General features: G+C 44.5%; 1 protein-coding gene across 2 annotated transcripts; it reads right to left on the reverse strand.

Annotated features, from left to right (window-relative positions):
* Positions 1-1730: 1730 nt before the first annotated feature.
* On the reverse strand, positions 1731-7655 carry rx1 (retinal homeobox gene 1). 2 transcript variants are annotated; one of them, XM_030372457.1, is made up of 4 exons: positions 6695-7655; positions 5145-5489; positions 3184-3446; positions 1731-2827 (listed from the first exon to the last, which is right to left on the reverse strand). In XM_030372457.1, the coding sequence occupies exons 2-4, from the start codon at positions 5458-5460 to the stop codon at positions 2327-2329; spliced, it is 1080 nt and encodes a 359-aa protein (XP_030228317.1). In that variant the 5' UTR covers positions 5461-5489; positions 6695-7655; the 3' UTR covers positions 1731-2326. The 2 variants fall into 2 exon arrangements, with proteins under 2 accessions (XP_030228317.1, XP_030228316.1); XM_030372456.1 differs by having other exon boundaries at positions 5145-5492.
* Between the last annotated feature and the right edge of the window lie 5721 nt (positions 7656-13376).

Here is a 13376-nt window from a genome sequence, read left to right on the forward strand (position 1 = left end):
GTACAAAAAAAATGGATGAGAGGCTGTCAAGAAGTCGAGAAATAGGTCACACAAGTGACTTGGACAAAGTTTGTGTTTTTTTTTTGCCATTCATCGTTACATGTGGGTCGTTCATAATAAAGGTGTTTCTACTGTGTACTATTGACTTTGAACAAGTCATCTCTTTAAAGTGAAATAGTACAAGTAAAGATTAAAAAAATAAATAAAAAAATTAAAAAAAATTATTGTCTTTCAATTCAAATTCACTTTTTCAAGTCACTGGGGCTACTCAACGTGTGTGTGTCACCCGTTCATTTTATCAGCAGATGCACACAAACCTTATCAGCAGATGCACACAAACCTGAACACTTCCTGAACACAAACCTGAAATTTGCAAAAATGTCTCACTTCCTGAACACAAACATGAAATTTGTCATTTCAGTCTTCCAGTAATATAAACATTCTCAACAACAGACCCGCGGTGACCCACGTTTCATCCTCAATTGCCCCCTGGGGACAAATAACGTATTTTTGAATTGAATTTGAATTTGAATTTGAATAACCACTCTTGCAGTAGTGGAACCTCAACGTGACACAAAATAGGAAAGGAAACAAACAAAAAATGTCCAAGACAAACTGGCCTATTTAGCAGAGCCTGCAACCGTTTCAACCCCCCCCCCCCCCCCCCCCCCCCCTCATTCCCCCTTGAATCTGAGACAAAGAAGATGGGGTTTGGATCAATTGTGCTGAAGAAAGAACACACTATGTGGGGACACACACCACGCAGAGTTCTCTATGTCGGTCTGCACGTACACACACCCATACACACATCCTCACCCACACCCACACCCACACACACACACACACACACACACACACACACACACCGTGCCAGTAGGCTTTACCCTCCAGGAGCCACTAGAGCAAAAACTAAAGAAAAACAGTGACTTAACTCACAAATCCTCTTGCTGCCTCTACGTCTTTTTCATAAGCCCATGATTGTGGAACTGCAATCAAATTTGCTTTGAAAAATAGCACGCATATTTCAGATGTAGACAGCATGTTTCTGATAGAATGCATATTTTCGACCTTTAATTGTGCAGGAATGTTTTTTTGCAGGAATGTTTTTTTGGTTTACTTTGGCCCTGTCTACTCTGAGCTGGTGTTTAATCGCTTACGTCTTTGTGTCTGTCCTGAGATCAGCTATGGAACGGTGCACACCTCAACACATGGCATCACTATTTGAATCATTTAATTAATTAATTTAAATTTCACATTTACGTGGTTGACTTGTGTAGCATTTTCACTAAACACAAAGTATTAATCTTAAAACAGTGTACTGATTGTTCAGAGCTACAGTTGGTGCTCAATGGAAAACATAACAGCTATAATAGTCAGCCCCCCCATTCCAAACATTGCATGAACAATTCAGGTGCTTACTAATGCAGCGAATAATCTTATTGTTAATAAACAATTAAAAATGAATTCCATAAAAAGTCCAAAGTCTTGTCATCTCTCAATATTCAAAATACTTATTGTATGAGATGGAAACTTGCAAATTAGTTTGTGCTTTTCTTATCTGACCAGTATTATTTTAGCAACTTAATTCCTGTTTTGGCATCTTTAATTTTTGATTATCATTTGAATGTTTTCCTCGTTACCGTTCTGTTAATACATAGGATGTGCTGTGGTATTCTTAATTAGGCAAAACAACTAATTATTCTTATTCTATGATTGAAATATAGCATTTATACTTAACACATAATATAGGTTTTATTATAATGACCAATATACAGTATTATAATGTCCATTCTTGTATTTATTATTTTATTATCTTTGCAATGGGAAAGGGGATGCTGTCAACATGCTTTGTAGGTGCTGTTCACTGAATATCTGTAGAGCCATTATCTGGAAAAAGAATTGAAATTGAAAATCAATGGGGAGCATTGTAAAAAATGAAGTCTGGAAAATAAATCAGATTCAACCGGTTATCAAAGAGAAGCGAGCATGTACCCAACTGCACCATTGGTTGCAGTCAGACCATTCTAATGTCTTGATCACTAGGATCATGCACTGGTTTAGCCACTGGTAGTTTACGCTCTAGGAATGCTGTAAAGACTTGAGATGAGAAAGAGGATTGTGCTTCGTACACATAAAAATATCCACATCAATGTTCAAAAAAATCCCAAATCCATCTTCCATTCCTTCCTTCCTTTTTCGTACCACTGGGTCACGGATGTCTTTTTCACCGGGCTGCCTCTCTCGACCGAGGGAAGCAGCAGCGGACGCACTCTCCTCCTCCTCTCCTCCTCCTCTTCTAATCAGCCAGCCACAGCCCGTCTGCTAGTCACATGGGCTGCCAGGTCTTGTCCATGGACTGGATGTGTTCCTTGGCCTTCATCCTCAGCACGGCGATGCTGGAGCTCCGCTGGTCCACGTCCTCCAGGGGGTACTTCTCAGAGTAGGGCGCGGGGCACTGGTACGGGGGGGGGCCCATGCTCTGCATCCCCTGGCCCATGGAGGGATGGCCGTGGGGGTGGGAGTGAGGGTGGGAGTGGGGATGAGGAGGGTGAGGAGGAGCGTTGAGGAAGCTGTGCGGCCCCTGGTACGCCGTCTGGAGGCCCTGGCCGGGGCCCATGAAGCCGGGGATGGTGTGGACGGGCGTGGCGCTGGTGAGAGGGGACGTCAGCCAGGGGTCCAGGGGCAGGGAGTTGCTCATGGGGCCCATGTTGGAGTGCATGGCCGGGGGCCGGTTGAAGGAGAGCATGGGCGAGTCGTGGAGCTTCATGGTGCTGGCGTCCATCTTCTCCTGCCGGCGCCATTTTGCTCTGCGGTTCTGGAACCACACCTGAGGGAGACAGTGGTACTTCAGTAAAGAGAGGTGGTGGTTTGATGGTTCAATAATGTCAATTCAAGTGAGGTAAAACTGATTTGGTGACAATGCGACCCTATCGTGTTTTTGCTTGTTTTGGTGTGAATCGCTGTTTTTCATCCCATTTAATGTCGTGTTTCACCTCATTTTTCGAGCGCTTGGCAATGATACATGCCATTCATCAAACCAGTCGATGACTGGGTTGTATCCCTGATCAAAAGAACGAGCTGATCTTTGGTTCCAGCTCGTTTGGTGACCATACCACCAATGTCACTTTCCCATCGCACCGAGGAGGGAGAAGAAGGCGACGTGTCGTCTTTGGCTCCGCCTACCTGCACCCTGACCTCCGGCAGGTTGACCTTCATGGCCAGCTCCTCGCGGCTGTACACGTCGGGGTAGTGGGACTTCTCGAAGGCGCGCTCCAGCTCGTGCAGCTGGTAGGTGGTGAAGGTGGTGCGGTTGCGCCGGTGCTTCTTCTTGGGCTGCTCGTCCTTGCAGAGGTCGGGGGACTTGGCGTCGGCGTCCTCGTCGCTCTCCAGGCTGCTCCTCAGCTCGCCGGGGTCCCGGCCGCTCTTGGTGCCCAGCAGGACCATGTCTGTAGGGGACACAGTGGGGAGAACCAGGGGGAGGAGGTGAGGAGGGGAACCAGGGGGAGGAGGAGAACCAGTCGGTTGCATTTGAGGCCCTGTTTGCTGAGGAATGTTCCAGGGATGGAACATTATTAAATAAATCTAGCGATTTAATTAATGATGCAATGGGTGGCTAAATATATATTATTTTTATATATTTTTTCTTGACAATTATATTTAACAACTACTGTATACACTAATGCAATTCCAGTTCACTGACACACCATTTGGTTAGCCCTGCAAAGCATTTCATTGCTAGGTTTTCTATTAACAATACAGCAAACTGCATTATGTATTCCACCTAGTGGGTAAAGCCAGGGTATTTAACCTAAATACATTGTGTAGCCATCAAAGAAACAAAGTAAACCTTAACACTGATTCTTGTTGGAGTGCGGATCACTGTCCACTACACAACAGTAATAGCAATAGCCTTTTTTTGTATCACAAAGTGAGAACTCCCTTTCATCACAAGGGTTAGACCAAGACATCAGACGACAAGACCGGCCGTATGTTTTAGAACGATATGATTGTCATTACTTTGCCCCAATCATTGAAATCACAATGCGTGTAAGCAAGAAGCAAAAGCACGTAACGTTTCAGCGGTCTCTCTCTGTGCCCTGACAGAAACAGTTGTGGCTTCAACATAGGAGATGGTGCAGCAGGGGGGATGTGGGGTTGGGGGGGGTCAGTTTATCCATCTCTCATTAGGCCACAGTGACAAAGCCTATAGGATCCCACAATGGGACCGGGTCAGCCTTGGTTCAGCGACCAGCTCTTCAGTCTGTCAGCCCGTCACAAGCACGGCGCCTACGACGGCCTTCTGTTTAGCAGCCAGCACCCTTTAGTCTCAACGCAGAGGAGACGAGAGACCCCCCCCCCCCCCCCCCGTTCGTTACTAAAGGGGTCACCTAATTCACTTACGTGCACACGAGGGAAACGTCATTGCTGTTGTGATGTTTACGTTGATGTCCTTGGACAGTCAGCTTTTGACTTTTAGCGTTACTCTCCTGTCATGACTTTGTGAGCAAAGACTTTAATATCTTTAATGTAAATAACAACGAGGTTTGATACAGTGTTTTTTTTTGTTCTCATGCCTGAACCTAAAGCACCTAGCGGTGTATGAATGTGAAAATAGATACAGATTAAAGATGAGGAAAGGGATTCTGTCACTGAATGATATTAATAATAACAGCACCACAGTGTTGTAAAATCTAATCTTCACAGAAGATTACCGGAATTCCACAAGGGGATGGGATTTGGATTTGGGACATTATTGGTCGTAACCTCAGCCCCCCCCACCCGACACCATCTTGTTCTCAGATTTTTATTCCCTTTTGATATCTCAGAGTTAAAGGGTGAGGTTCATTTAGTTTAGGAGAAAAAAAGGTATAGATATATTAACAAGTCCTTTTCTTATACTGGTGGTGTTTACCTAACCTTTTTAAAAACACAGGGCAAAAAAATAATTCTAATTCCTTGGATTTTACATATATGTGTTGGAAAAGGGTAAAAAGTCTACATTAATCATGTAGATACAAGAAAAAGCAGCATTGTATCGTTGTTGTAACCGTCCTATTGAAAACCATACCGATGCTAGGCTAGCAATAGCATCGAGCAGGGCTGTCAGGCTGAGGGGCGACCCTCCCCACTCACAGCCGACGTACCGTGGTAGGGCTGCTGCTGCTCCGGGCTGCCCTCCCCCAGGGAGGAGAGGTGGCCCCCGTAGGGGAGGTGGTTGGAGGAGGGCTCCTGGAGCCTCACCGCCTCCACCAGGCCCTCCACGGCCAGCCTGTGGAGGCCCAGGTCCCCCCCCGTGGAGCTGAGCAGGGACTCCTGGTCCTTGCTGAAGCCCAGGATGACGTCGATGCTGTGGACGCGCCCCCCCGCCGCGCCCCCCCCACCCTTCCCGATCTCGTGGAAGTTGCTGGGGGAGAGGCAGCTGTCGTCCCCCATGCTCATGGTGTCCAGGGAGAGATGCATCCGAGTGTCTGGGCCTCTCAGCCCTGGTCCTGCTGGGGTGAGAGGGTGAGGCGAGAGGGGGTGAGAGGGTGAGGCGAGTGAATGGGTGAGGGGAGAGGGGATTGAGAGGGGGGGGGGTGAGAGGGTGAGAGGGTGAGGGGAGAGAGGGGTGAAAGGGTGAGGGGAGAGGGGGTGAGAGGGTGAGGGGAGAGGGGGGTGAAAGGGTGAGGGGAGAGGGGGTGAGAGGGTGAGGGGAGAGGAGGTGAGAGGGTGAGGCGAGAGGGGGTGAGAGGGTGAGGGGAGAGGAGGTAAGAGGTGGTGAGAGGGTGAGGGGAGAGGAGGTAAGAGGGGGTGAGAGGGTTAGGGGAGAGAGAGGGTGTGAGTGTAAGGGAAGAGGGGGGGAGAGGGTTAGGGAACAGAGAGGGTGGGAGGGTTAGGGAACAGAGAGGGTGAGAGTGTAAGGGAAGAGGGGTTGAGAGGGTTAGGGAAGAGAGAGGGTGAGAGAGTTAGGGTATGGATGGTGACAGGTTTAGTTTGTTTCATTTTTATTATTAATAACTACACAGTTGGTTTAGACAGTAGTGTTTTTTTTAGTGCATAAGTTGAGAGCTGTAATAGCAGATTTTAATCACTGCATTAACCAACAAATCAACCAACAATCAGTTTTGTTTGATTTTGTGTCACAAACCAGAATGCATACAGAACAATAATATTAAATATCGCTGTATGCCAATATGATCCACTGATAACAATCCATTTGGTTAATTAACACAAATCAGTAAAAACCCCATTAAAACATATCAACACATCTTAATGATTAATTTCACTCCTATTGTAAACTATTTAGAGAGTATATTTAGGATCTCCTTAAAATATAATTAATACACACAACATTAATTAACTGTTGCAAGCCTTCTTACAGGAATTCTTGTGGTTTAATTTTCTTAATATTAACTGTACTTGCTGCATATATATGCATAATAAACCGTTATGCAAATTATTGTTTACTATTTGGAAAAACAACCAATTAAAAGGGACATTTTAAGTAATACTATCATACTAACGATTGCCCAAATACTGTACTTGACTTTTAATGTTATTGGAAAAGTTAAAGACAAAAAAAGTATAAAAAAACATCTATTTAATACGATGATATGAAAAAGTCTCATACGCATTAAATATTAAACCAATGCAGTACAAGTTTATCCCAATCTCAATCCAAAGGACCATAGTGCTTCGGTCGCCGGGAGCCTACCTCAGTGAGCTGAAGTGCTGAGCGGTTCGAGGTGAGTATTCCACCTGTTCTTCTGAGCCGCTTTCTCGCCAACTCCTGAGTTTCCACCGCTAACTCCAAGACCCGTCACAACCTCCACTAAAACCACCGTTAGAACATCATACCTCTCTCTCTCTCTCTCTCTCCAAGTCACTATTCCAGTCCTCAGAAAAAACAAAAGAATAACTTGAAAGAAAGCCACAAGTTGCAGTGTGTTTCACCCTCTGGTTCAAACTGTAGCAGAGGTTAGAGAGTGACTGGGACCCAGAGAGAGAAAGAGAGAGAGGGAGGGAGGGGGGAGAGGGGAAGAGAGAGAGGGAGGTAGAGCGAGGTAGAGAATGCTTGTGGTGTAGTAAAACAAGGAGGGGATTAGTGGAGGTTTATTAATTAGAATCCTTCCTCTCTAAGAATGACTGGCAGTTGTTTTCTTGGTGCAGTAATTGTTTTAAAAGGTCTGTTTTACCTTCACTTCCATTGGAGGAAGCCAGCGATAACTCAGGCAGAAAGGACTTTCCTTTATAAATGCGTTGTTTGAGAGACAAAAGACCCACTGAAAGTTAACACTAATCAAGACTTAATTTCCATGTGTGACATCAAAATAGACGTTGTAGAGAAGAGAATAAGGTTATATCAATGTTAATTCATGATTTTCTTTCAATTCAGCGTATTAAATATGATGTTTGAAATTGTATTTGACAATATGAAACCATGCATTCAATTAGTGTACTTTTTTGGGTTTCGATTAGGGTGTGAAACAGGAAGAATTTGGCCATTGAGGCCCCTAACCTCATTAATATATATTGTACTACCAGCCTCAGGGCTTAAAATAAAAGTTATCATTGTAAAACATTTATCATAATGCATAATATCATCATCTATCATCATAATAGAATAATTGATAATTGTGTGTGTGTGTGTGTGTGTGTGTGTGTGTGTGTGTGTGTGTGTGTGTGTGTGTGTGTGTTTGTGTATTTCTACAACATATTGAACAAGCCAACAAGTGTGTATCTGATGCACAGAGAGCAGATAAAACAGAAGAGCGGTATTCTATCAATCTATAATAATTTTTTCAAAAGGATTCCATTTTCAAAGGGATCCATCCAAAATCATCACCAAATCAATTGGGGAAAAAAGGACGCCCAACCAAAGAAAATAGATAAACAGGAAAAAACATCCTGTACATTTTCAGTGTGTGTGTGTGTGTGTGTGTGTGTGTGTGTGTGTGTGTGTGTGTGTGTGTGTGTGTGTGTGTGTGTGTGTGCGCGCGTCTGGAGTCAGTGGAGGTATCTTAGGTTCCTCAGGGCTTAGTGAGGTGGGTGTCACACTGATCAGCCGTGTCTCCACTGACGCTGAGGAGATTTTCCTGTGACCTCAATAAAAAAACGAGATAAAAGTGGACGACAGAAGACCATCACCGGTCAAATAAGAGGAATGAAATGAATGTGTCAGCAAAGGATTGTTGACTGAAGGTAACCTGACAGAGTGATTGCAGTAAAGTGAGGAATATCGTTGCATTGCTTTACTACTCAGAAGAGTCATAGCTACCTCGTAGCTATGACTGTCGGGGTGTCAATGAACAAGGCAGCTAACCCTTACTGCTCACAATGAGTAGGCTTTTACGCCTTGCAAGGTTCACAACACCCTCTGTGTATGAATGGGTAAATGTAAGGGGCCAGCTCATAAGGCGTTAATTTCTAAAGCGCGATCGGCCACAGGTTAGGAGGCGCTGTATAAATACGGTCCATTTGCCATTAAACCTTGACCCAGGCACCTAGGCATGGTAGCTCTCGCGCACTGAGTGTAAGACCAAGGTAAGCCTGATCCAGGTGGAGTTATAGTATCCTGCCCGCTAGAAGCCTTTCATTACAAACATTAAAGCTAGGCCTGCTATCAGTGTACAGTATAAAGTGTGATAAACACAGATGCTATGGGCTTTAATGCCATCGTGCTCATTCCCACAGCTACACCTCATACGTGAACCATAGGGATTACAAGAAAGTAAAAATACACTATGGTTTACTTTAACAAGTTGATTGTGTCTGTCTACTTAACATAACACTGCTCACTTTGATTATAGTCAACAGTTGATTATAGTCAAAAGTTGTTCCATTGAGGCCAACACAGCTAAACTTTACGTCCAGTAATTTTTAAAATCAGATAGAAGGGAAATATTAGACAGCAGAGCAAAATTGCACCTTGGACTGTAAAACACCTTTCTGTTCAGCCGTTTCTTACTTATTTAGATTTCTTTATTCAGCGCACATTAATAAACATGAGCACCAGAGTTCAACATCTAAACGTGCCAGATTTAGCCATGCAGGCTCATTTTTCATCTGTAGTTTGACGGCAGCATTGCGACAGCCAAGCAACTGTCCCTGCCAACAGGCTTAGGGAACAATGATTGTATGTAAACTGATCAATTAGCCTCTCATGATTTTGCTAATACATTTTCGTCCTCCAACAGTTGTTTTCCCATTATCGTAATTGAGCATAGATTGGTTAAGAAGGAACAGTGCAGTGACCAAGCTGCTTAGTTTTATCAGATGACGACCTAAGTCCCGCAGATCCTATTAGAGACAAGAGCAGCTAATGCGTAAACGCTGTGTCAGCTTACTGAGGGGGAGAGAGAGAGAGACAGGGGGACAGAGAGAGCACGAGCAAGTGGGAGAGAGAGGGAAAATAAGGTAGGTCATGTGATTTCCTTCTTTTTTTTTTACATTACCTCTCATGTCTCGAGCTCTCTTGTTGTGTGCTCTGTTACACATAAAGCTCCTAGCTCTCACTGTTTGTAACTTAAACTGTAAAATGCATTCCTAATTTGTCATCCGTCTTCGACAGCTCACTTGAAATAAGTCCAGAGATCCACCCCGGCGGAGAGTCCGACACACGAGAGGGTCCCCCCTGGTTATTTCTGTTTTGATATTATTAAAAAGCCTCTACTCTTTTCTCTAACTCTATGTTTCTCTCATGAAACTGACATATCCCAAGGAAGCCACGACCAGAACGCTGTAGACGTTAGTTCCTCGTGCTGTCCCCTCGAGCCCGACCGACCTTCCTCTTGAAACAGGACGTCATCAGTTAAATGTACTTGTCGTCCTCCTACGCCTTGCTTAACCTTTGACCAATGTGGGGGCGCCCCTGTGGCTCACCAGGTAGAGAGCGTACCATTAAGGCCCAGTCACACACACACAGTAAGACTGAAACTTATTCCTGCAAAAAACATACATACATACATACATACATATATACAACTTTCAAGTTTCAGTACATGTTTGACTCAACTGTTTGAAGACAGAGCATAGTTGAGACAACAATGCAGCTGGCATAGTTGTCTGTGTGAAGGGTGGGTCCCGCGCTTCATCTGATGAGAGTTCCTTCTTGTTCTGAAAAAACCCCTGAAATGATGTAGTATTTTGTAAGAATGCCAAGCTCTGTGGAAGACACACATGCACAAAATCATTGTACAATCACATTACTCGCACAGCATGCACGGCTCTCGTGTGGCATGTTTTGAAAGTGCCCCTTCCCGCATTAGTCATCATGGGACAGCTTTTGCAATGACATTTAATTCAGTCTTACTGTGTGTGTGTGTGTGTGTGTGTGTGTGTGTGTGTGTGTGTGTGTGTGTGTGTGTGTGTGTGTGTGTGTGTGTGTGTGTGTGTGTGTGTGTTTTCAGGGGGATGGATGAAGGGGTTCTGGTGGTGGATGTGTTGGTTTGTGTATGGGGATGTTTCCCATTGTTTTCCCGTATGCAACAAAGAAAGCATCAAGTATACACTTTGTGTTAGCTAAGATGCTAGCTTCAGGGGCACCTTAAGAGGCTGGGAGGAGAGACCCTCCCAGGGGGGGGGGAAAGATCTTCCCAGCGGGGGACAGATCTCCTTAGCGTGTGGCTCTGGGACGACTGACGGCTGTTTCTCTTGAGGAATTCCAAGAACACCTTCTCAGGTCCAACACTGACCCTTAAGTTCACACACACACACACACACACACACACACACACACACACACACACACACACACACACACACACACACACACACACACACACACACACACACACACGTAAGCGTCAGCCAAACAAGACAAATGTTGAGTCGATGGCAAATACGAAGGAATACCAACACAGCAGATCATCTCCACGGCTCATAATATATTCAACTCCATGACCGCCACATTGCACCTCTGAGATCGTCTCATTCACGGATTGCCTCATGTAAACTTTTGATTGGGAGGAGGAGGAAGAGAAAGAGGACAAAGATGAGGACGAGAACATTGTGCCGTCCATTGGCTGTTAGGACAAAGAGTACGTGGGTCAATAAGTGTCCTCATGGGGACAACATGGTCCGATGGTTCAATGGCTCCCATGCCATGGTACCATGTATATATGTTCTTCTACACATACACTTGTACATCTTCTGGTATGTACCAGTATGTATTGTTTACCGGCGCACAACAGAGGTCGACCGGTCTGGTCCCTCGGCGTTGTACGGCCATGCCCCAACTAAAGACGGACAGAGACCTGCCTGTCATACAAAAACTCATCTATTTCTGTAATCCTTCCAATGATAAAGTCCTCCTCAGCCCCCTTCCCTACTCATCCTATCAGTGACCCGGAGCCGGTCCAGGAGGACACTTCAACGTGGGCGCTAACGGGGGCTAAAGATCCAAGGCAGGATCAAAGATCGCAACAACAGGCCATCCCATGGGGAGAAAATCAAAAGACGATGTACTGTGCTTAGCGAGATTTAAATCTAGGAACATCTTTAATTTCCTCTCAGTATGTGACAGGAATCACAAAAGGATGCTTTCTAGCCCTCTTAACTGGTGTACAAATATGCATGCATTCGTCCACAGAAATGGAAAATGTGTGAAAAAAATTGATCTCAGATTGCATCTTCGCGTGGGACGTTCCTAATTACCCTGGGTCAGCTGTGAGTAACCCAAAGTAATTTCTCTCTTTGAAGAAGCGTTTTTAGATTTAAATGGTCTGAATCAAAACCATCCCCCCCCCCCACAAACACACACACCCACACAGAAACCAGATGGATAGGAATCTGATTTGACTTAACATTATTAATCAGTGTATGGGCCAGCCGTTTCAGCAGGGGAATAGTAACCAAAGGCAACAACAGCACTATGCTTTGTTAAAAGCGTTATTCAGGGGAATGGAGCACATTCAAGCACATTCCTTTGTCGTGTGAACTTTTTGTCCGTCTTATCCATTCCCTCCAACTTTTTGTTTTCATCATCTTTAAAGTGAATCATTTGGACTCGTATCTGCATGAATTTGTATGCATGTTTGTAACTCGAGCCTTCAAGAAACATGATCCAGAAACATTTCTACTTTAGAGTCCCAAGCACCACAAGTGTTGGCCACTCCATTACCTTCATCGATGTTATTGGAATAAGAGCCTGCTGTCCTTTATCAAGGGCAGCAGACTCTTAAAAAGCACCTGCTTAATCACATGATCATTAGGAAGTAAATCATCCGTCTTTTAGGACACCACCTGAGGCGATCAGAAGGCATATATGGTTTGAGCTCTTGTCTCCCAAACAAGTCGATGCTGTCTGACCTCGGGGGGGGGGGGGGGGGAACTGTCCTAAAGAACCCACTAAGAGCCCTACAACCCATGGGGAACACACACGTACAGCCAGACCGGAAGACAGTCCATGCGGAGCTGGGCTCTAAGTCCCATAATCCCTCCCCCTCCCTACTTACGCAGAGATAGGTTCACTCTCACATACATGTACAACACATATGAACTAAAATAACCCCACAGACAAGCATACCAAACCATCCCTGTCGCATGGAAACAATCTGACACGACAACCTTTCAAAACGACCTTTTGGCATAACTTTGCTTGAGGTGGAACAATTGTCAGTGGAAATCATACTATTTAGCTAACCTCACCTGCCCTCATTATGGATACGAATCAATGTAAATTGGTTTAGCTAACGCAATAAAATTGTTTAGTTGTAATCCTGCCGTCTATTATCAACAGTCCTACAGACGTACACACTACTACGAATAATTGCAGCAGTAGACAGACCAGCTAAGTCTGTCAGGAGATAAGTGTCTAGTGACGAACTTGACCAGAAGGCCTGGTCAACTTAAGCCTCCCCCTCACGCTTTGCCAGAGTGAGTGGGGTGTCCATGTACAAAAATAACTTAATTGTAACATCGCCAGCTCTGCAGCTCTTCTTATAAACAGCAGAGCTGTTTTCTTATAAACAGCTCTGCTGTTTATAAGAAATACTTTGAAGATATGAGAATTGTCCTGATATTTCTGTTATGACTGTTATCTGTCCAGTGGTTAACTGCCAAATGCCTTTTTCACCCACATAAATAACGGCATTTGAGAGTTCAATGCAAGAAAGAAAAAGAAAGTGTCCCACAAACACTTCCGATAGCTGAAACCTATGATCAGGACCAGAGATCTTAGAGATATGTAGTGTTCCTTAAAGTAAATGGCTTTAACTCTCACTACGTCTAATCAAATAGAATCCCATGTTTATTTCAGCTTATTCTATGCATGGTAAATATATATGCAGATATAGCAGACAACGCAGATGGGGAAAAAGGAGTGATGAAAAAATACGTCAAGTGAGGAACTGCTTTCAACGTCTCTACATGACATGACCACTTATGTTCTTGTTTTG

The sequence above is a fragment of the Gadus morhua genome, chromosome 12, assembly GCF_902167405.1.
Source record: "Gadus morhua chromosome 12, gadMor3.0, whole genome shotgun sequence".
Lineage (NCBI taxonomy): Eukaryota > Metazoa > Chordata > Actinopteri > Gadiformes > Gadidae > Gadus > Gadus morhua.